Source organism: Cavia porcellus, unplaced genomic scaffold, assembly GCF_034190915.1.
Source record: "Cavia porcellus strain 051 isolate PalLab524CR breed Dunkin Hartley unplaced genomic scaffold, mCavPor4.1 scaffold_6, whole genome shotgun sequence".
NCBI classification, from domain to species: domain Eukaryota; kingdom Metazoa; phylum Chordata; class Mammalia; order Rodentia; family Caviidae; genus Cavia; species Cavia porcellus.
In genome coordinates this window covers 97528955-97552839 of record NW_026947489.1, presented here as the reverse complement: position 1 = coordinate 97552839, position 23885 = coordinate 97528955, and the positions used below count along the sequence as shown (strand labels likewise).

Here is a 23885-nt window from a genome sequence, read left to right as displayed (position 1 = left end):
TTGCGAGCATCAAAATTTACCAACTATGAACACTTCAAATTCTGAAAAGCTGCATGGTTACGGCAGCTGCCGGTATCACCGGCAAGAACGATATGCGCCACCTGCTGCTGAAACGAGTATCTGAATCTCAATACAATTCAAACTCAGTACTGGACAATACAGGTCCTTCCACGGATTCCTGCCATTAGTGATGGTCTTTGACATAGTAAACAGATCAAAAGGAGGCAGCTCAGAGGAAAGAGTGTAGAGACAAAAACAGCTTCAGATCTCTATTAATGTGTTTCACAGATGAGATACAATGATGAAACAAGGTTTAAAAAAATATAGCATAGCTGGGCTTGATGGCACACATCCATAATCCCAATACTTGGGAGGCTGAGGCAGAAGGCTCACTGTGAGTTTGAGGCCATCCTGGACTACACAACAAAAACAAAAAACCTCTAGCTCATTGTCACAATTTAATAGTGAAAAACAAAATGCAATAAGTTGCCGGGCATGGTGTTGCACACCTGTAATCCCAGCTCTCAGGAGGCTGAAGGAGGAGGACTGCTGTGAGTTTAAGGTCAGCCTGTGAGTTCAAGATCGATCTGAACTACATATTGAGACCTTGTCTCAAAAAAAAAAAGCAAATCCCTCCCCAAAAAAGCAGTATTTGTAAGATTGGAGGGTACGGTACTACTGTAATAGGAAGCCAGGGCCTGGTAATGTGGCTTAAGCAGTTAGGCACAACCTGCTGAGGAGAACCTTTATTGATGTCTCCTTGTGTAATTCAGGCTGGCCTTGAACTCACAGTGTATCGGAGGAGACTTATTAACCACACATGTAGAACAGCAGCTCCAGAGCTGGACATGGGGTCAAGCCGAGCCCTGCACCAGTACCAGTTTTCTAATATAAGGACACACTGAGCCTGGCACCTGGCATCAATCTTCCAGCAAGTGGTGGGGTGGGGCTACCTGGACCAACTGTGAAAGAGGACGAAACGATGGCAGCAAGTGACTGTGGGGCCCCTGCCCTCTTGTTCTTGCAGAGCCCCTTCTGCTTACAGGATGCATCTTCTCTTTTTTAAAACACCCTTTTCTCCTTGAGCACTTCTTTTCCTTTTAATTTCCTTATTTCTGCCCTAAAATTGTAATCTTTCACTCCATCAATTTTTCTGAACAATTAATGGATTGGTACAAATAAGAACCTGGGAGACACTGCTGGCCCTTACCCCATCTGTAACTCGGCCCCCTAGTGGTCAGCGTGATCAAGCTGTAAGTACAGTGCATAAAAGCCTTTAGGAAAAGAAAGTATTTATGCACATAGCAGTTAATACCCCACCCAGAACGCTGTAAGAAGGGCAAATATAAACATCTATAGATTTTCAAAATTGATTAAACTATAGTAATGATTCTATGGCCAATATGTTCAAAATCAACCAATAAAATTTACACTGTATATTAAAGTCATCCTGACACTCCTGGAAACCTTTTTTTTTTTTTTTTTTTTAAAGTAGTTCCCTTAATCTGACCCTCTACAGTCACTTTCAAATCGTCTCAAGACTAGAAACAAATTCAATAAAAAAGCAGACTTCAAATTTCTACCTGGGGAGATTTGAATGCAGAATGTAAAATGTAGAAGGCTACTGGAAAAACTGGTTCTTCCCTGTCCCTCCACAGAGTCCCCAGCTCCAGGAAGTACAATGTAACTCTATGTGGCACCTGCTAGAAAAGTCTAGATTCTTCTCCATCACAGAAAAACGAGCAAATCTCACATCTCCCCTGTGCCCAGAGATCCTCAGGCCAGTATCCTCACTGCTCAGGCAACCTCGGGCCACACCTAGAGCTCAGGCTCTGAAGCTTTGAGCTCCTCACACTCCTGCCAGGTCACCCCAGGCATAGGCACAGGTAGCAGATGGGCTGGTAGTGGAATGGGGACTCCTGGGCAAGGTTCTTCCCACAGGAACGTGTCTGTTTTAGGATCTTAATGTCCTCTATGTCACTGGCCAGGTAGAGGGGCCAAGAAGTGGATCTTCTGGTACTGCCCAAAGAGACCAGCCTGGCTGAAGCAAATAACCAGGACTAGGAGATCAGATGCCCTCGAGGTCCCATCCCAGGCCAGGAATCTCCACGACAGCACCTCCAGTGCCTGCGGAAGGCTGAGCAGTGCCCACAAAGCTCTGAGGACAGGCCCTGTGCTTCAGCCTACTTGAGCCCACGTAGCTCCTCCACAGCAGCTGGGCCATTCTTGGAGCCAGCTGCCCTGCTGGCTCTGCAGCTTCTCAGCGGGCCTGGACAAATAGTCCTTCTTCATCTTCTGGCCAGGGGCTGAAGGGCTAAGCTGGGTACAACTACAGGCTTGAGTACAGAAACCCATCTGGCCTTTGATCATCTGGACCCAGCTCCCTTTTTCAAAGTCTTCCACTGGAGTCCCCTGCCAAGCCATTGTTCCAGCATTAACCACCTGCCCCTAATTTTCCTTGCCACTGTCCCCTCACCTTTTGCCTACAAGGGGACCTTTGCTTGAGTCACCTCTCCCCCATCTATTCTTAGATCTCATCTTTTAAATCCCTGCTTGCACTGCAGGTTTCCATCCTTTTGCCATCTTTGTTCCCATCTCATCCTTCTTTCTCCCATCCCTAGGTTTCTGACCTCCTTCCTTATTCTGCAGCCTTTTCTCATTACTGGTTACCTTCTCAGACCTCTTTTGTCTCTACCTGCTCCAAGGCATATCCCAGGGCAACAGGATGGAGACTCCCGTCCTAAACTGGGAGGATGACAAATGCCCTCCAGTTCTCTAGATGCCTCCTTCTCTTTCACAAAACATCCTGATGTAGTTCAATCCCGGTACCGATAAAAAGGAAAGACAAAAAAAATCCTGATGTGCCCACACCCTGCTTCTGGAATCCAGCTGAATTCAAGCTACCTCTTCTCCAGACAGGACACAAGTCAGCTCTGAGAAGCAGTTACTCACAGGGCTGCCAACCCCCGATGGATAGGGTTTGTACCTTCTAGTTACGGAGGTCAGAAGGCCCTGAGGTCATTCTGACCCTGCAGCCACTTGGCAGAAAACACCCAACTGTTAAACAATAGGTGTAGTCTGTGGCATCTTCTGCCACTGACCAAACTCTGGCCATCATCCTGAAGTACCCTAGGGCCTTTAGCTCCCTCTCTTTCCTCTTCTCAGGCAGATGCCACCTGTGCCCACTGTCCGCTCCAAACATGCAGTCCTCGAGCCTCCTCAGTTTCCCCTCCTCTAAGCTTTCTTTTCCTTCTCACAGCTTAGAGGTGGGAGCAAAATGGCCAGGATATTTAAGGATATTTAGGGAGATCAGACATGCTAGGATTGGGGCTGGGGATTTAGCTCAATGGCATAAGCGCCTGCCTTACAAGCAGGTAGTCGTGAGTTCAATCCCTGGTACCGATAAAAATGAAAAAAAAAGACAAAAAAAAAAAAAAAAAAGAAATGCTAGGATTAGCGGGGAATTTAGCTCAGTGGCATAACTGCCTGCCTAGAAAGCACGTGGTTGTAAGTTCAATCCCTAGTACCACAAAAAGAAAAAAAAAAGCTAGGATCTCATTAGCAAGACCTAAGTATAAACAAAAGACTTGGCTGAAACATTTCAATCAACACTCTGTTTGGCAAAGCAATTCGGCCCAATGTCTGATGGTCTTCTTTGCATTCAGGTACCTGAAACACACATTCTTCCCCCATAGAAGTTTTGAGACCAAGACACTTCTTGAGGATCTCAGCTCCAGACATTTGGAGAATAGTCACATACTTCCTAGAACAGAACACTCAAGGAAAACACACACTTGGAGCAGCGGTGAGCTGGAGTTGGGTTGTACAGGCTCTAGGAGCCAACACTAAAACCCCAAGAATCCTGCAATGCAGTTAAACACAGGCACCATAAAAAATTAACTTATGGAAACTCAAGACCAGTACTCAAAACTCACCATTTCCTAATTACCTGCACAAAGTTTAAGTGTGACCCATGGTCTCAACTTGTGCCCATTTTTCCATGCAGGGAAATACTGCATATGGTGTCACTGTCTTTTCCCAATTTGACTGCCGATCGGCCACACAGGCATTTCTACACTGTAGAAATAGAGAAATGCTGAAGACTGAGTTGCTATTGTCCTCTCCCAGACAATCAGCTATAAAGCAGTGAACCATGTACCACTGGCTCTGGGAAATGACAAAAATGAAGGTAAGCCAGGTGCAATGGCATACATTTCAATCCCAGCATTTTATGGAGACAGGTGGGGCCAGCCTGGGGAACTCATTGTGATCTATTTTTTAAAAACTTTGCCAGGCCTGGTGGCACAAGCCTATAATCCCAGCACTCAGGGCTGAGGCAGGAGGATCACTGCAAACTGAAAGCCTGGGCTAACAAGACCTTGTCTCAACCAAGAAGAAAAAAAAATGATCAAGATTGGAAGATAAATATGAAACTTTGAGAAAGAGCTGTACAGTTGGTAAAAGATGAGGCCCGTGGGCATAGCAGCACACACCTGTAATCCTAACTTGGGAGGCTGAGGCAGGTGGATCGCCAGTTTAACACCAGCCCAGGCTACATAGTGAGCTCAAGGCCAGTCTGAAGTACATAGCAAAACCCTGCCTCTAAAATCAAAATGAAATTACAGAAATTACAGAATCTGCAAATCAGTTCCAGAAAAACACAGAAAACAGTAGGGAATTTACTAAAAGATAACTCAGGAAAATTTCTCAGGACTACAAAGACAATATTGAGGTTGAAATACCTCGCCAAGCACCAGGAAGAATACAAAGTAAAGAATTAGTTGGGTGAAATCTAAGGCAGGAGGACAGCAAATTTGAGGCTATCCTGGACTACACTGTGAGACACCATCCTAAACATGTCAAACACCAGAACACATAATGTTTTGCAAATTTCAAAACATCAAACAAGATGGTCCTTAAAAAAAATCAAATTTAAAAAGGCAACCAGATCACAAAGGAGTTGTTTCCAAATGGCATCAGACTTCTCAACAGCACATTTTCGTTTTTAAAGCTATAGTTGGGCAGTGATACATTTTTTTTGTCCTTTGAGACAGGGTCTCCCTATGCAGTTCAGGCTGGTCTTGAGCTCACTTTGTAGCCTAGGCCAGTCTTCAACTTGTAGCGATCCTTCTGCCTCAGCCTCCAGAGTGCTAGGCTTACCGGCATGTAACACCACACCTGGCAGTGATACATGCCTTTAATCCCAACTATTTGGGAGGTTGAGGCAGGACAGTAGATTTTTTGTATTTTGGAGTTTTTTTGTAATTGTTACTGGTACATATTTGCAGCACATGATTACACTGCTCATGGGGAGTTGGTATATACATTTAATACATTTTAATTCTTTATGTCCTTGCCCCCTTTCTCCTTCAGGATAGCAAATTTGAGGCCAGCCTGGGTGAATTACAGCCTGTCTCAAAGGAGGGGGTGTTGGAAATGTAGCTCCGCACTGCTTCAGTTCAATTCCCCAAACAGCAAAAATAAGTTATCTTAAAGCTAGACACAATAAGCAGCACTGAATTTTTTAGGGGACATTATTTGCATCCCCTTGGTAAATTTTTTCACTCAACAATGAATTGGAAAAGGGTAATTTTCCAAGATCTCAAGTTTTCTTTCATCCTTTAAATTCATTCATCTAACATTTACTGAGCACTTGGGGCATTCTCAAAATAAGAAGGACATAGTAGGGAACAAACCAGGTCCCTGTCATAATGAGGTCTGCTTCAGTCTGAAAAGAGGGAGGCAATGAATAAAAAGATGTAACATGTCTTGCAGTAAAAGTGCTCCAAAGTCACACAGCAGGCCCAGGGCCTTCAGGCTGGTGGAAGGAGCTGTCTCAGCAATGGCTGGGGATAGTTTCTGCTGAGGTCACATTTGAACAATGACCTATAGAAGGCACAGGCCATGTGGTACCAGAAGCACAAGCCGTCTAGGAAGAGCCTTAAACAAGAATGAGGGCCATGCAAACAGCATTTGTGTTAAGTGACTAGGGAGGCTGACAGAAGAAACACAGAGCTGGAGAGATCTGGTCCCAGGAGCCCTCTCTCCCTTTTTTTTTTTTTTCCCTTTGAGACAGGGTCTATGAATTTTAGGCTGGCCTGCAACTCACTATATTGCCCAGGCTACCTTCAAACTGGTGGTGATACTCCTACCTCAGCCTCCCAATGCTAGGTTTATACATGTATACCACCACGCCCAGCACAGGAACCCTTGCTACTGGACTTTTCCCATGTGTCCCTATACTCTGTTCAGTCCCCACTTGCTGTTTCCTGGGAAACTGAGGATTGGACCACACCAAGCTCCTTGACTTTTGTCATCCTGAGATTTGGCCAATGGGAGACAATGGCAAGAGGAACCTCTACTGGGACTACAGCCTCGGTAAAGACAACCCCGCCAGGTTCAGTCACACGTGTTCTCAGGCACTTCCTAGAGTGGGAGGGCTTCGTGCCTCCCCTAGCTGGCGGTTACCCGAACCAGTGTGCCTCATTAGTCCTCAGTGAATTCCCGATGTCCTGAGTGCACTTGCACTCGGTCTCCATCAGAAACCTGATACTCCTCCTTATGGCAAAAACCAAGGGTTTCTGATTCTATGTGCAGAGCCGGGGTGGGAAGGCACTGGAGGTTCCTCAGAACACGGGACATAGATCACGCTGGGTGGTGGGGTTTAAGCAGGTTGAGCACAAAGTTGGGAGGAAATCGGCTTTCACAGTAGTAAGGGAAAGAGGTGATCCAGACTCAGGCGGCTGTACCAAGGTTTAAGTTTTCAGCTTACGATGGATGACAGTGGAGCAAAGAGGACTTCCTGACCCAACTGGAAATGAGGTGAAAGTTCTGCCTAATGCTCAGCTGTCACTGCCTAAGTGAGATAGGTAGGTTTAGGCTGCAAAAATCAAAAGTGGTGTTGGGAAATTCGGGTGTTTATCTGAGACCCAACTGGAGATGTGGGATAGGCAGATTAAGTGGAAGGGACACAGCTCAGGGAGCGCCACATGTACTACACAGGCTACATAAAACCACCTACACAAGGCCCAAGGACTGCCTGAACCCTTCCTCAGGTCGTAGGAAGGTGCACAGGAAGACGGAAATCAAAAAAGGGAAGACATGAACAAGGGAACCTAATGTCAGAGGCAGAAGGAATCCCTGAACTGATGTGAAACATTTTAGAACCTCGGGGCTGGGGATTTAGCTCAGCGGCATAAGCGCCTGCCTTGCAAGCAGGCAGTCCTGAGTTTGATCCCTGGTACCGATTAAAAAAAAAAAATTCTAGAACCTCAGGTCTGAAAGAGTAAGCTGTCTAAATGAGAACTAGAAAGACAAAAAAGCAAAGTACAACTGTTCACTTTTGAAAATACCAAAACAAAACTATGGTTCTAAGTTTGAAGATGATTTAGAAAACACTAAACAACAGAAGACATAATTACTAACTTTATGTAAATGTTTGCAGAAACTAGAGGATATACCAACAGTGTATATAAGTCACATGAATGTCAACAAAGAATTCAGATTTAACCATGAAACATGACAGAATTATGAGGATGCCAGGGAAAGGAGCAAAACCAAAATGTCACAGTTGAGAGGAAGTGGACATCTTAATCTTAGTACTCAGAAGGCAGAGGCAGGAGGATTTCATATTGAGTCCTACCTGGGAAACTAAACAAGACTTTGTCTCATAAAAAAAGTCATAGTTCAAAGTGAGTTCCAGCATGAAGGCCTAAGTCCAGCTCTCCAGTGATTTCCAACAGTTTTGCCTGTGGCTCAGAGTAAAGCTGAAGGAAAAAGCTTTGTATCATTTCCCTTGGCATGAAGGCACACATTTGTAATCACAGCTGCTTACGAGCTGAGGCAAGGGGATCTAGTCCAGGCTGGGCAATAGTACTTGACTCTATAGTCTTGAAACATAAAAAGGGCTTTGAATGAAGCTTAGTGACAGAGCACCCCCGGGTTCAATCCATGGTAATGGGAAAAAAGTATTATTTTAAGCCTCATAAGCAAGACCCAAGATCTCTCCACGTCAAAGATTCTTCCACTGATACTTATTTCTGATGCTACACTGTGGTGAACATGTTATTTAACATTAAATATATCAAACACACATACTTAAAAGATCAACATACAAATCACTGGTAGATACTATTTTTTTTTCTTTAGGAGAAATAAACACAAAACACACCTTTAGTTAAATCATGATTTTATTGCTTGAGTACATAAACACATTTATGCCACCAGGGCAGAGGCTGTGGATGACTCACTGAAAAAAAAAAAAAGAGAGAAAATTGGGATTAATACTGGACCTGGGTACCCATGTAAAGACTCTAAAATGAACCAAATTGAGTTCCAGAATCAGCTCACAATGCTCAACTATAATGGATCACAGTGCTCACTCAGACATCCAAGGAAGAACAACCAACATGAGGAAAACCTTTCTGGTGGAAACTGCGAATGTTTGGATATCAATCATCACAGTGAGCAAGTCATGCAACAAATAAAACTACAGTAATATCTGGGACCAACGTGGGAAATGAAATGTTAGCCCTGTCTACACAGATGTGAAAATGCTTGTTCATGGTCCAAACTGGAGGCCTGCAAAGTTTTAAGTGAATACAGCCATGTGCATTTAATTATGTACTTACTGCCTGTTACCAGAGCATGGGCACAGATAAGCTACAAGACTAGTTACTGATACGGTCCATAAAGGCCAAAACATTTACTATTACTTACTAATATTTACTGTCTGACTGACTCAAGATCTAGCATCAGAAAAAGTAGATACTTACTATTTCCAGTTTGGGGGGAGGACCCGTTTGGTTTTATAATATCGAGCCAATCTGTGAATCCGGCTCTCGATGAGAATCAGGCGGAATTTGGCATCCTTATCCTAAAAATAAAATTGATACAAGTAAAAAAAAAAAAAAAAAAAAACTCCAAAGAAGGAAACCTTAAACAAACATTAACACTATATAGCTACCAAGCATTTTTTCTAAGCCACAAGTACTGCTCTTACAATAAACCAACTGCCTACAATTCCCATGGCTGGATTTAATCCTTAAAATAATTTTAGGCTCCTAGGTTAAAACTTAATCAGAGAAAATCTCTCTGGGTAATTTTTACTTCACAGAAACTGTAGTGCTGACTAGTGTGTGTGCTGGGTCACCTTTAGATAATTCAAATCAGATGCAGTAGTTTTACCAAAATAAAATACTTCAAACAATTCTACTACCTGGGTTTTATTTACCCTCTTACCTTTCTGTTCCTCTCAAGATGTTTTCGAACAGCAACTGCTTTCTTAATTAAGTGGTAGAGATCTTCAGGGAGATCTGGAGCAAGTCCTTTAGACTTAAGGATTCTCAAGATTTTATTACCTGTCACAAAACGTACTTGTGCAACACCATGAGAGTCTCTCAGGATCACACCTGAAAAGAGCAATCATTTTAACTTTCAACACTAAAAGCAAACTGACATATGTCATGACTCAGTTAGGTCACTTTCCAGGTTTCTTCTTTGTAAAATGGAATTTACTTTTTGTTTTGTTTGGGTTAAGCCATCATTGAATTGCCTAGGCTGGCCTTGAACTTGAGATCCTCCTACCTTAGCTTTCTGAATAGCTAGGGATTAGATGCATGTACCACTAGGTTCAGCCTGGGGTCTACTTTTACAAATCACAGGAGAAGGTAGGCAAAACTCAAGACATCCAAGGAAGCTTACTTGGTACTGAGGAAAACCCTTCTGGTGAAAACTTCAAATGTCAGAAAACCATTATTATAGTGAGTTTGATGGACTACAGCTGCCCAAAGTAATCAATGAGATTTCTGTATGCCTGATTTACAACCATTACGAAAATTTACTGAGAACACATTAAGTATTGTTTAAAAATGTTACATTTTTGCCTTTAAATGCCAAATTACTTTCATTACCTGATATCCTATTATTTTTCTATGCTATTCCTCCACTAGACTATAATCTCTAGGAGGGTAGATTATTTTGCCTTAATAGAAAAAGATCAATCACTCTCTGGTCCCAGAACGATGTACATTACATCTCAGGCAAACATTTGCCAACAGCAGAAAGCCACAAAAGCTGACTTTCGGTACAAACGGTCGATCCCAACTCCTCCAGTCAAAAATCTGTGACTGGGAATATTTAGCTTCACCTTACCTCCGCAACTGTGGAGAAAAAACAATTTTCGTTTGAAAGTACCGTCAGAAGAACTTACTTGTTAAACTTCAACAAATAAAGGTCAAATTTTGGTACTCAACAAGAAAGCCAAAAAGCCTATAAGTGATTTTCAAGGCGTTGAGTAATCCATTTTGGGGTCTTTTAACAAGTCACACGCCGGCCTACCGCAAAAGCTACGTTTACCAGGAGCGCTCACCGATCTGTGAGGGAGTCAGGCCCTTCTTGGCCAATTTGTAAATCTGCTCTTTCACGTCGTCAGACGTCAGCTTCAGCCACTGTGAGAGGGAGGGAAACCGAGCGAGGATGAGAAGAATCCAGGGAGGTGCCTAAGTGCCCCCCCCCCCCGCCGCCTCCAGCTACAAAGCGGCGCTCTTCGCGCACTCCGGTCCCTCGTTCCGGCGCCGCTTCCTCCTAGATAAACGCCTCTCCTTCCCACGATCGCCCCAATCCCAGAGCACTACTTACGGTGGGGACACTGCGACGATACGGCAGAGCCGACTGGGACAGGCCCTTCCTGGAAACAGAAGCAGATGGAATGAGGCGCGGCCCGTAGCACAGCAGCCAGGAACATCATCCCCTCCACCAGAAACTCAGATTCCTTTCTCTCTCCCCAGCCCACGACCCAACCCGGCAGCCCTGCTCGGCGCCACAAGCTCACCCGGGAGCATGCATGCGACCCATGATGGCGGCAGTCTAGAAGCAAAAGGAGAGCGAGTGTGGAAACGCCGCAGGAAACTATCCCTCGCGCCGGAAGTGACCTCACACGTATCTGTGTCCTCACATGTGGGAGGTGGGGTCATGTTGTGTGGCCTCGGTGACTACAATTCCCAAAATGCACTTCGGCGTGAGTATGTGTTCTCCATTGGCCAGAAGAACAGTCAGACTTCTTGGATCCCAGGTCTGGGTCGAGCCATAGGGGGTAATTGAAGGAAAGGCGGCTTTCATTCAAAGTTCGTATCTCGCGGGCTCCTCTAGGACTACGTGCTGTTAGTCCCAGTCATAGGGGTCCGAATCCTGGCCCGGGAGTAGGAGATGACTTAGAGCTGCAGGGGTCAGAGTTCATTCCTCCACCAAAGCCTGGGTTTGTCTCGTACGGAGTATGTTACGTTCCCTGTCGGCCTCTGTACTTAATTCGCGGGCACAGAGCTGTAGTCAGAATGCTGCACCGGAAGTAATGGTAGTGACTGCTCTCCAGGCAGCCCTCAGATCCTAAGTGAACTCATGGGAAGATCCTGGCGGTAAACGTGCCCTGCAGAGCCCCTTCCTGGGCCCGGGGCTGTGGAGCTCAGGAAAGGTTAGAGCCTCGCGGACTTGCATGCCTAGATGAACAAGCGGTGGAGGGAGGAGAGCTTTAGGAAGAGTGTGAAGGCCAGGAGGATGAGGGAGAAAAGGAGTCCGCTTTTGATCTTTTGAGGGAAATAGGGGAACCGCCACTGAGGAAGCTCTTTGATCCAGCATTGATATACAGTGCGTTCCGAAGAATGGACAATGAAGCTACTTGTTCAAAACAAAAAGCAGTCCTGGAAAGGTGGATCTCAGTGAAATCAACCTTAACTGATAAGAAGCTAAAAAATAAAATAAAATAAAAACAAAAAACCTAGGCATTAAAACGCTAATTCTTGTAACCTAACACTATTTTGTGAATAACTTTCCGCAAAATATTAGGAACTTCAAATTGGGTGTTTGTCCAATCACCCAGTAGTCCTATCATTAACCAAATTTACATTTTTAGCCCATATACAGGATAGGTATTTCAAACTTGGCTCAAGATTCTATCCTTGCCTCCCATCCATTTCTTCTCCACATTCCATTTTGTTTAAGCACTGCTCTGTTTGTCCAAAATACAGAGAGGAATCTGTTTTTCCTCATTTCTATACGTAATTTCTAACGTCAGCATCTCCTATAAATTGTCTTTAAACACTCTCCACCCTTTTTGTTGTTTTTGGAGATAAACGTTTATGTTGTCCACTCTGTTCTGCAACTTTTGGATTCAAGACAATCCTCCGCCCACTTCAGCCTGTTTTTGAGTAGTTTTAAATTCGTAAATGTTTGTATACTTAATAACAAGATAAAATACAGTGTAAGTGTGTGAATGTATATTCCTATCAATATGATATAAGCGTGTTGAATTTTAATTAAATCGTGTTTACCTTCTATTAAGCCATGCTGTTGCCTGTACGCATAGCACAATGTAGGGTTTTGAGACAGCGTCCTGCTATGTAGTTCAGGCTGGCCTCAAACTCATGGCAATCCTGCCTCAGCCTCCTGAGGACTGAGATTCGAGCATGGTATTGAGAACTTTTCAATGAAAACTTGATGTTTTAAAGACAAAAGGAAGAGGGCAAAACCATTATTACATAGAGAATAGTTACTGTTAACTCATTCTCTGAAGACATAAATTCTATGATCAAATATTTTTAAAAATCGTTTGGATTATTTTAAGGTAAATTTTACAAGCTACAAACTCAGTATTTTAATCATTTAAAAATACACGACGACACTTTACACTGACAATCTTGATTGCAGAAATTTATTACAAAACAAAACAAAACAAAACAAAAACCCTCCATTTTCTGGCCTCCCTTCCCCATCCCTAACTTGCTTTCTCTGTGTATTTTTTTCCTTGTTGATACTGGGGATTGCATCCAAAGTCTTGAGGATGCTAAGCAAGCATAATGTCTTCCTAAATTGTCTCAGCTGGGCCTGAACTTGCTATCTTCCTCAGCCTCTCAGAATGATGGGATTATAGGTGTGCACCACCAGCACAGGTGAGACAGGTCTTGCTATGGCTTAAGCCTGAGGTTGGAATTCCTGAGGGTCAAACTGATTTTCCTAAGGGCTGGGATACAACTCAGTGGTATAGCACTTTACTGGCAAGCATGAGATCCTAAATTTGATTTCCATACCCAGAGGAAAAAAAGATTCTTCGGGATTAAGAACAATTCTTTCATGTGGTGCTGGGGATCAAAGCCACATACTGAACACACCTTTTCCTAGTGAACTATGTCCCCAGCCCTCTTCATCTGTTTCTATGGCTAAGATTCTATTTTATGAGTATACCACATGCTGTTTATTCATTTATCACTTCGTGGACATTTCTGCTTTTTGGATATTATGAATAAATGCTGCTGTGAATGTAGCAGTTCATAATATTTGAGCAACTGGTTTTAGTTCCTAGGACTGGAAATGCCAAAATCTGTAACATCATAGGTAATTCTACACTGAACGTTTTGAGGAATTGTGTTTTCTGTAATGGTTGTTTCATTTTATACTTCTACTAGCAGTCCATGAGGGTTCCAATTTCTCTATATCCTAAAATTTAGGGTTATCACACTTAAGACACTGCTAAGATGTAAACAGCAACAGTGAGCTCAAATCAAAGATGAAACCAAAATACCACAACAAGAGGTGATAGCAGAGTTCCTTTATTCCAGAAATAATACAATCATAGTACAGTTATGAAGTCACATTCAATCCACTGAAACATATTCAAAGTATTAATAAAAATATTATACATCTTTAATCACTATCCTAATTAAAGTATTTGGTTCTTATAGATGTGACTAGTTATTCATATTTGTGCTGCTAGTAAAACAGTATGTGAGTAAACCTATACATTATTATAGTGGGGCTTCAATCCTTTCTCATCTAAAGTTTATCAAAAGTGAACATTTTCTTTGTAAAATGCCACATTACTCAAATCCTAAAAGAATAGTTCAAACAATTTAAGGCAGATTTTGAAACTTTCACAAAACTTCCAATGAAGAAAGGAGGACTTTATCAAAACCATGCCTCTCTGACTCTGAGGTGCCTTCAAGTGCAGAGGAATAGAGAGGCACAGTGGCTGTCCTGGCCTGGGTCCCACAGCTGGAAGCACACAGTTTCTGGGACAACCCACACCTGTTGGTCTCAAACATGGGCAGGAAGGAAGATTCCTTCTGATTCAGGACTTACATGTAGTATTATTTTTACTCAATAAAGATAGGTATACAATATTGTGATTACATAAAAGTCATCATTATCAGACTTATTTTTTGGATTTAAGATAAGCTGTAAAAAATGTTTAGAAATTCAACTGATTTAGAATTGACTGATCGTGATAATAGTGCAAAGAGGCTCCTCTCCTTTTTTGTGTTTTGGTATGGGCTGAAGATTAGCATTTCACAAATAAATAACATATTAAAATAAAATATTTGTTTTAGTGACCAAAGAAGGCACAAAAGGAGTTCAAATGAAGAAACATTATCATTTGTTCTGAGTTCTTGTTAATTATACAGTGTTAAATATGCATTTTAGATATGAATCTAGACTTCTTTTTTTTTTTTTTTTTTTTTTGTCTTTTTCCTTTTTATCGGTACCGGGGATCGAACTCACGACTGCCTGCTTGCAAGGCAGGTGCTTATGCCACTGAGCTAAATCCCCAGCCCCGAATCTAGACTTCTTGTAACTGACACGTGAAAGCAAATTTTCTAGCTCTATTATTTCTGCTAAAAGACACTGCTATAAAAGACTGCAAAAATGCAGCCCATTTGAGACAATTAACAATGACTTTTAACAAGACTTTTTAACAATGGCTAAGTGACATCTCATGGAATGGAATCAGATTTCAAAAGCTTAAGTGAAATTTTTTAGTGCTAACTTTACATTTGCAAAGCTATTTACATACACTGAGGAAAAGTTAACTGGAAAAAGCAAACAGTGATGCTTTAATCTGCATTTTAATTAACATTAAATAGACAATACATTTGAACATTAAAAAAAACATTCATTATAATTATGGGTTTTCCTACAAATGGACCATTTAGTGTTAGGCACCAAAAATTTCAAGTTTGTTTTCTTAAAACCTGTTACACAGACAAATTCTCAAGTCTTTTATTTTTGTTTTGCAGGTATCATTATATTAAACATGTGCACAGTTCATAAAAATTCTGTTCTGGTCAACTGAACTGGAGATTGTCCTTTTTCTTTCATGAAGAGCATGAAAGAGTACTTCATTGCTATTTTTTTAGTTTTCTTGCAAAAACCAAATTGCTATATTTCTATTATCATTTTCAAAAGTATCTGAATGTCTACTGTAACCATTAAGATTATTCTATACATATACATATACGTAATTTATCTAAAGACAGTTATGCCAGAAATTGAATAAGTAATAAAAATGAATCTTTTCTTAATGGTTACTGTATAATAATTTCAATCCTCTGATTCTGAATTTTGCTGTATTATGGAAAATAATTCTTTCACATGAATGTACAAGAGTTTATAACACAAACTTCCATAAGGTCTATATTAATATCATTTTAATATAAAAGTTTAATAAAGAAGTCTATATTAAAATTCAGTCTGAATTGAGCATGGTAGTACATGCCTATAATCCCAGCACCCTGGGAGGATGAGGGAGGAGTATCCCAAGTTCAAGCCCAACCTGGGCACTTCAGCAACTTGCTGACTCAAAGAGAAAAAACAGAAACAAAAACAAAACTCAGGAGTGGTAGTGGTTAGGCCCAGGGCAAAAAACCTGGCTTCCATCCCTAAGCATCCTCTTCTCCCCAAATCAGTCTGGACCCTATGGGCTAGTGTGGCAAACCTACAGCACAGGTGCTGAAGTGGGCTGTTTGTATCACTGAAAGGTCTAAAAGGTTCGTCATCACTGCAATAGGCCCTGTTGGTGGCCTCTTCTGAAGAGTCTCCTCTACTCTTGGAGGTTATAGCAAGCAGGAATGGGTACAGAATGAACGATTTTCACTTGTTTAATAAGGGAATAAAGTATAAACATACGCACATGAAATTACCCAATTTCAACTCACGCCCTGGGAATAAATGGAGAAGTATAATGGAATGAAAGAATTGTATGCAATGATTCAGTGAATCTCATTCAGTTACTGAAGGGATAAAAAAAAAAACAAAAACACCTTAAATAGCTTGATGTTAAAATAATATCACTAATGGAGAAAAAAATTTTTGTGGGAAAAAATTAGTAAATGAACAAAATCTTTATCCTCAGTAAACTGAAAGTAAATGAAAACTACTATTTATCAAGTGAGGAAAAAAAAGTCAGAAATCAAGTGCCAAGGAAGCATATCAAATAAGGCACTATTATTTACAACTTCAGTGATTGGCACTTACTCTGGAAAAGGCTTTTAATAATAAAAAACAGTATCTCCCCCTACTTTTATAAACTACTTAGTAGTTTTTAACATAGCTATCTACTATTTGTGCTTTGCTTTTCAGCCCAGTGAATAGCAGCTGTGTTTTATGGTAAAATTCTGCATTTTTTCTTTACTTTGGTGGTTGTGAACATACACAGTGGTAAAGGCTTTAAAAGGTGCATAAAAGGAAAACAAATACATGATGTCGGTATAAGAAACAATCAAAACTAGGTGGCCAAACTGATGTAGTACTACTTCAGTCTTTTTTAGGACTTATATATTAAGTTTAGGGTTTATAGAATTCAATATAATGATTTTAAAATATCAACGGCTTTCCAAAATTTATAAAAGTTACGTGACTGCTGGTCCTACAGATGTACTGAAATGCAATGAATATATTTAACTTTATAATTTCTGCCCAAGTATTAAAAATACTGTACAAAGTTCACAAATGTGTGTGTACGTACATGTGTACACAAATTTATAACTGTTCTTGCTTCCAAAGCTCAAAAACTGGTTTACAAGTAAGTTGCTGCAGTCAGCTGATACCACTTAACTGTCTCTTTGCTCAAGTTGAAATCTTTCAAAGGTAGGGTTATTCCACCCAAGAAAAAGTTTTCCCGCAGAGATTCTGCACTGAGTACACTTAGCTGAAGTTCCCTCTGTCTTAGGGTTTCTTTGCTATATCCACTGTACACAAGCTGCAGCAGAGAGGAAAAAAAAAGGAAAAACCCAGTAAATTACAATTTATTGGTTGATTTGCTGGAATATATTCAATGCAACAAAGTGAGATTAGCAGTTACACAATGATATAATGGGCAACACTGATTACAAGTACTAAGGTCTCTGTCACTATTTTGGAAGCATATTTTATATTTTCAGGAGTCTAGTGCTATATTATCATTCCTATGAATGCTTGACATACAGATGTGCAAACAGGACCAACCATAGGCTAAAAATTAAAAACCTGAAACATGGTTTTCTTCTGAGATGGAGGTGATAGGGAAGGGAATCAAAGTTACCTTAGGATGACTAATAGTGGGAAAGAGGAAGCAAGTTAGTCATTACACAATTATTTTACAAATACAGAGGGATTAAAATGTCTTTTTGCTGCCTCTCTTGGGACTTTATGTACCATGAAGTAGTGAATTAGTTATCATTCAATGCAAATTCTGAGTAACAATGCAGTTTGCAGCGAGTCTAGAGCGCTGCAAAGCTATTCTGTTTTATATTCTAATCATAGCACCTAAACTTTATTTCCCCAGGAAGTCTTACCATTACTTCTGAGAAACATTACTTCTGATTTCACTTTTTCTTTTCTGTTCTTTCTGGGTGCTATGGCTTGTGTCTAGAGGTCTCCCCAAAGCCTCACATAGTCATGAGGAGGTGGGCTTTTCATAGACAGCTGAATCTAGTTTGTGGTTGATTCATGGTCTACTGCTTGGTTAAGGGTGTGAGTGCTACACCTGCCATAGGCCAGGTAGTCTGCATACAATATAAGGGAAAAAGAGGCTTGCTCTTCCTCTTTTGTTCTTGTTGCTTTCTGCTGTCTTCTGCCACTATGGCTATTGTCCCTCTGCCATGGCCCCTGCCTTGGAGCTAGCTGATTATGGACTGAAACTTTCCCCTTTAACTTTGGGTGTTGGTCTTTTGTCTCAGCAATGAGAGAAAAGCAACTAAGATACGGGGTATTCATTACTTGAGAAGTGAACCCCGTGAGCTACATCCCTTCTACTACCACCCTACTCTGCTGCTTCTTGAGTGGTATTGGGAATTAAGCTCAGGGCCTTTGTACAGCCTCATGCATGCTCAGCATAAAGCAAAGCCTAAACTTCAATTCCCACAATTAAAAATAAGAATGATTTTTGAAACTATAGCCTATCAATGAACAAAAGGGTACTGAAATGTTTTAATAGGAGATATCACACGTAACTTGAAGTCAAGATTTTAGATTAGTATGAAAATAAGGGGCTGGAGGTGAGGGTATACCTCAGTGGCACATTGCCTGCCTGGCAAGCGCAAGGTCCTGAGTTCAATTCCTGGTACAAAATAAATAAGGGGTTAGTGGGCATGGTGGCACATGCCTATAACCTCAGCATTCAGGAAAACGAATATGACTTTTAAGGGTACAGATCAGTGGTACAGTTTGTGCTTTGCATGTTCAAGGCCTGGGGTTCAATCTCAATCACACACACACAAAAATAAATAAAAATTTTAAAATGTAGCTCTAGCTAGAATCTAAGAGTTCTAGCTGCCCAAGATAAATCAGATGTCTCTCCAGTGTTTATATACAGACAACTACTTTCTATGCCTATTTTAGAATGGATTCATACATGGAAAGGTTAGTTGAATCATCGGTCTTAATTTTTTAATTTCCTTTCTCTCTCCCTCTTTCTTTTTCCCCTCTCCCTGCTTCTGTGGTATTTTTGAGACAAGGTCTCACTATGTATCCCAGGCTGCCTGGCCCTGAACTTGCCGTAATCCTTCTGCCTCAACTTCCCAACTTCTGGGCTGACAGACAGCGTGTGCCATCACGCCTAGCCTCTTAACGTCTTTTTAAAAGGCTAAAGATCTTTACTTCTAAAATGTTTTAAAGTCATAAATCTTAAATATAGAAATTTCTAGAATGATTTTAACTTACCATTTCATTGAATGTTGGATTCCTAGTTTTCCGTGAAACTTTTGTTTTCCGTTTGGATGTTTTGTGGGTATCTGGAAGTAGGTATGTTTTGACATATGGATTTGGGTCAGCCCCATCTTCAGTGACCTATAAAGAAAAGCAGTCTCTTTACAGTACTGCATCCCACCAATGTGAAGATTTCTTCTACCATTAGCACTATTTGTAATCACTCACAAGATCCTTGATGTGCATCACCATGATGAAGAGAGTACTGTTGCGGTAAGAGATAGATAATTTCACTGCTCCTCCCACTTGGCCTGGAGTAGGACTGAAGAGACCTGCACCTGAAAACATGAATACTTTTATCTTTATTTTATTCTGCATGGAGTGGTTCAAATTTCAACCTAAGAATTTAGCTTTCCTTTCAGGACCACTGTGCATATGGGGTGGGAGAAATAAAGAACTTGGTAGGCCACTGCTTGGTATTTTTTCAGTAATCACACTCTGCATATTAGCAAAGTTTATCCAGAAATAGGTTCATTTCAAAATATCACCCTCTTATTCTCACTGGCTAGAACCAGCAAGCCCACTGCCATGCTATATCCCATTCACTGAAAAGTCACAGACACAATGTGAGTGATCCACAAAGAGAAAAAAAGTCATCTCACCTGCAGACCTCGCTATTCCTTCAGCTTTTTCATCACGAAGTAAAGGATGGAAAAAAGTACAAACAAGATCACACTGTGATTGAAGAGAACAAAAACTTTGTTAGTTTAATTACTGTATGGCACAAAACATATAGTATGTTATCAGCTTTTATTTAAAAAGGTCACCTCTGCTACTTCTGTTGAAGCTCTCATCAGGTTCTGTAAATAATTGTTTAACTCAATTTTTCTTTTGGCTGCTACATCTTTTATGTGTGTTCTTCCTAGAACCATCTTATTAGGAAAGCTACAAAAGAAAAAAAGCAAGTGCAATTTAAATTATTTCACTTGGAAATAGTTAATAGAATTATCAACAATATGTACCATAATGATACTGTTACATGCTTTTGAAGATAAAAAAAAGTTTTCACCCCTTATAATTTTTTATTAATTACTTTCAAAGAACTATAGATTAAACATTTCAATTACCCACTTTCTATTTATGTGGCTTAGACGAGCCAAAGATGCATGTGTCACTAGTTCACTGTACTTGTTATTTTCTGTTGCTTCTTCCTATCTTTAGTCACTCACAAATACTCCACCAGAGCTGACCTCTAAAACAAACATTCATCAGCTATAAGTTATTATCGATACCATTAAAATCCACAGGTGACATAGAGACTAATTCCGGAGCTGAAAGGATAATGTCAGCTCTACTGCTTATTTTAGTGATGTTATAAAGATGAGACTGTAACTGAAAATCAAGTTTAATACCTGTTTTGCCTACCCCTTACCTTTTATTTAGGCGGGGAGGGTAGTAGTACTGTGGTACTTACGATTGAGCTTAGGTTCTCTGCACTGCACTAAATGTCCATCTGTTTTTTATTTTGAAACACTGTCTTGCTGAGTTGCCCAGGTAGGGCTTGAAATCTTCCTTCCCATTGTTCTGGGATTACAGGCCACTATGCCCAACATCGCCTCACTTGACACAAGAAATACGTTCATTAAGCTACAGTAAAGTTTCTAAAGGGTATCAGATAAAAAACTAACCACTTCAATTTATTATATATATCAGAAGAGCATAGCATGGCCCATACAAGATTATTTTGGAAGTGATTCAGCATGTGATTTTTTTTTCAAGTATATTTTAAAGAGAAAAAAAATTCAAAACAATAATTAAGGGGTAACAGTGGTACATACATTGTGTATACATACATTTTTTTCTTTCAGCTTCTAACAGTAGTGAGATAATAACAATGTTTACACATGCTTATGATTTATTTCACTTATGAGTATGGTCTCAAGTTGCATCTATTTACTTGTAAGTTTCCAGTGTATTCTTCTTTATGGCTGAGTAGTACTCTACTGTAGAAAATTACATCTTTTTTATCCGATCCTCAGCTGATGGGCATTTAGGTTGTTTCCAAGATCTAGCTATTATAAATTGTGCTGCTATAAACATGGGTGCACATATATCACTGTGGTACGTTTTAAATCCTTCTGATACCCAGAAGAATAGCTGTATCTAATTGGATCTCCTAGTTTTTAGAGGAATTGTCACACTGATTTCCACAGTGGTTGCACCACTCTATCCTCCCACCATCAGTGGAAAAGGGTTCCTCCTTCGTTACAGCCCCTCCAGCATTCGTTATTGCCGGATTTCTTGATACTAGCCATTGTTTACAGGATGAGGTGGAATTTCATTGTTGTTTTAATTTGCATCTCTTGAATGACCAGTGATGTTGAACATTCTTTCTATTTATTATTTGCTGTATTTCTTCATCTGTGAAGTGTGTATTCATCTCAGATGTCCATTTGTGGATTGGGTCTTTAAATCTAGGAGGACTGATTTTTTTTAGTTCTTTATATGTTCTCAATAGTAATCCTTTGTCTGAGGAACAGCTGGAAAGTTTTCTCCAACGTCTCTTCACCTCTGATGGTGTTTTTTGTTTTGCTTTGTTTTTGCTGTGCAAAAGCTTTTCAATAAGATGAGATCCCAGTTGTTGATTCTTTGTGACAGTTGCTGTGCATTTAGGGTTTCGTTCATAAAGTCTTTGCCTACACCAATGTCTTCAAGAGTTTTACCTACCCTATCTTCCAGAAGATTTAATGTTTGTTTTAATATTTAGATCTTTGATCCTGAGTTTAGCTTAGTGCATGGTTAAAGACATGGGTCCAACTTCAATCTCTGGCATGTGCAGTGTCAGTTATCATTATCATCATTATCAAAGAGTCTGTCTTGCTTCTAGTGAATGTATTTAGCACTTTTGTCAAAGATAATGTGGCTTAGTATGTCTGTAGTGTTTCTGCATCTTCTCATCTGTTTTTTTTGTTTTGTTTTGCAAGTGCCATGCTGTTTTTAACATAGTAGCTTTGTAGTATAATTTCAAGTGAGGGATTGTGATGCCCCTTATCTTGTCTTTATTGCCCAGGATTGCCTTTGCTATTGTAGGTATCTTCTGGTCCTAGATGAATTTTAGGATTGTTTTCTCTAATTCTGTAAGATACAGCATGTGATTTTTTGAAACTAAGATTACAAATTATTTTGTGTTTCCTATTGCAGTACAAAGACAACAAAGTAAAAATTTAAACTAAAATTAGGAGACTAGAATTCCACATACTCCTCATTTATTAATTCAAAAGAAACTTACAGGCTGGTTATGGTGGTGAACACCTATAATCTCAGCACCTGGGATGGTGAGGCAGGAGGATGCCTAAGAGTTCAAGTCCAGCCTGGGCTACATAGTGAACTCAATGCCAACCTGAAGTATACAGCAGGACTCTGTCTCAAATAAACAAAAACAAAACAAACAAACAAAAAAACCACACCCAAAACCTTGCAGCTCCTTTTCTATGTTAGGCCCTTGTGATACAAAGGAAAACAAGCCAGGCATCACACCAAGTTAACATAAAGATTTGTACCTACATTTGAGAATAAATTGTTCCTTACAGAAAAGTATTTGAACAAGGATAGGTAGGTACATACCCAGGTAATTTCCAAAGTGGAAAAATAATGCTGAGCTTGTTGTGAAGTTCCTGAAATTCATCAAATGTCCGAAACACAAATGATGGTTCAAATTGTCCTTCTCTCAAAATTCGGACCACATAAATCTGAAAAGAATCCCATAACAACCCCATTAAATGTATAAAAAAACCTTTCTTTCCTAGCAGAAAAAGATATTTATAATGCAAGTGCTTTTGATTTGGTAATATATGTCATTATAGGAAATCACAAATGTTGTTCATTATACTTAATAGCAAATTATAACTACGTTCTAAGAGTGACCATTAACCATGATAAAATACATAAATAAGTACTTGAAAGTCATTTTATTTCCAGGGTTAAATATGGTAAATGCACTTTCCCAAATCTATAAATTTAGTGCATTTCCAATGAAAATGGCAAAAAGTCTGTCCACTTTAAAAAATAAACAGAGAGAAGCCAGGGAAACAGCTTAGTGGCATAGGCTCCTGCATGGCAAGCGCAAGTTCCTATGTTTGGTTCCCAGCACAAAATAAATAAATAAAAATAAAATAAGTAAATAGAGAGCTGGGAATTCAACTGGGTTTCAACCCTAGCACCATGGGGGAAAAAAAAAAGTAGAAGGAAAAATGTTAGAAAGTGACAGAAAATAAACATATTTTATTAGTTACTCTTTCAAGTTATGGTGCTTTGAAGATTATAATATTGATGTGAAAAGAGTCAAGACATAACTACAGAAAACCAGAAATAAGCCGGATGTGGTAGTGCATGCCGGTAATCTCAGCATTTGGGGGGCAGATGTTGTGAGTTTGAGACCAGCCTTGGTTACAAAGTGAGCACAAGGCCAGCATGAATTGCATTGTGAGAGCTTGTCTCAAAAAGAAGAAAAGAAAAGAAAAGAAAAGAAAAGAAAAGAAAAGAAAAGAAAAGAAAAGAAAAGAAAAGAAAAATTGAATATGTATTTATAAAAATTGAACATATTTACAGTGCAATTATAAATCACTGGGAAAAGAATGATCAATAAAATGGTCAAAGTAGTGAAATGGCTTTTTAAGATCTATCAGTTAAGAAATTTTAAAAACTGGGGCTGGGGATTTAGCTCAGCAGCATAAGCCCCTGCCTTGCAAGCAGGTAGTTGTGAGTTCGATCCCTGGTACCAAAAAAAAAAAAAAAAAAAAAAAAAAAAATTTAAAAACTAACAATATTGAGAACTATTATGTAACAAAAATATTAATTAGCCCAGTTGTTGGGGGTATAGCTCAGTAGAAGAGTGTGTGCTTAGCATGCATGAGGCTCTAGCTTTGAGTATCAGCGTT

General features: G+C 40.1%; 2 protein-coding genes, 1 long non-coding RNA gene and 1 other non-coding gene across 4 annotated transcripts in view; 1 reads left to right on the top strand and 3 right to left on the bottom strand.

Annotated features, from left to right (window-relative positions):
• Nucleotides 1-8919, top strand: part of LOC134476579 (uncharacterized) — a 28439-nt gene extending 19520 nt beyond the window's left edge. The window contains exon 5 of the long non-coding RNA XR_010048403.1: nt 774-8919. This is a non-coding gene — a long non-coding RNA (uncharacterized LOC134476579). The remainder of the gene's footprint in view (nt 1-773) is intronic.
• On the bottom strand, nt 8172-10932 carry Rps13 (ribosomal protein S13). Its single transcript, XM_005008411.4, has 6 exons — nt 10832-10932; nt 10639-10687; nt 10370-10448; nt 9241-9410; nt 8775-8875; nt 8172-8248 (listed from the first exon to the last, which is right to left on the bottom strand). The coding sequence occupies exons 1-6, from the start codon at nt 10852-10854 to the stop codon at nt 8215-8217; spliced, it is 456 nt and encodes a 151-aa protein (XP_005008468.3). The 5' UTR covers nt 10855-10932; the 3' UTR covers nt 8172-8214.
• On the bottom strand, nt 8378-8466 carry LOC111755624 (small nucleolar RNA SNORD14). Its single transcript, XR_002790187.1, has one exon. It is a non-coding gene; the product is annotated as a small nucleolar RNA SNORD14 (small nucleolar RNA).
• A 2650-nt stretch (nt 10933-13582) lies between the features above and the next one.
• The window catches only part of Pik3c2a (phosphatidylinositol-4-phosphate 3-kinase catalytic subunit type 2 alpha), a 98430-nt gene continuing 88127 nt past the window's right edge, over nt 13583-23885 (bottom strand). The window contains exons 28-33 of the mRNA XM_063251803.1: nt 22573-22697; nt 19776-19893; nt 19611-19683; nt 19177-19286; nt 18964-19089; nt 13583-17023 (exon numbers count right to left, since the gene is read on the bottom strand). Coding sequence (XP_063107873.1) covers nt 16841-17023; nt 18964-19089; nt 19177-19286; nt 19611-19683; nt 19776-19893; nt 22573-22697 — 735 coding nt within the window. The 3' untranslated portion in view covers nt 13583-16840. The remainder of the gene's footprint in view (nt 17024-18963; nt 19090-19176; nt 19287-19610; nt 19684-19775; nt 19894-22572; nt 22698-23885) is intronic.

Bases quoted from the DNA above. Each gene is read 5' to 3' on its own strand.
- Rps13 (XM_005008411.4), bottom strand. From the start codon at position 10,854: ATGGGTCGCATGCATGCTCCCGG. The intron at 10,449-10,638 runs GTAAGTAGTGCT...TCCCTCTCACAG, and splicing joins ATCGTCGCAGTGTCCCCACC to TGGCTGAAGCTGACGTCTGA. The intron at 9,411-10,369 runs GTGAGCGCTCCT...TGCTCTTTTCAG, and splicing joins CCTGACTCCCTCACAGATCG to GTGTGATCCTGAGAGACTCT.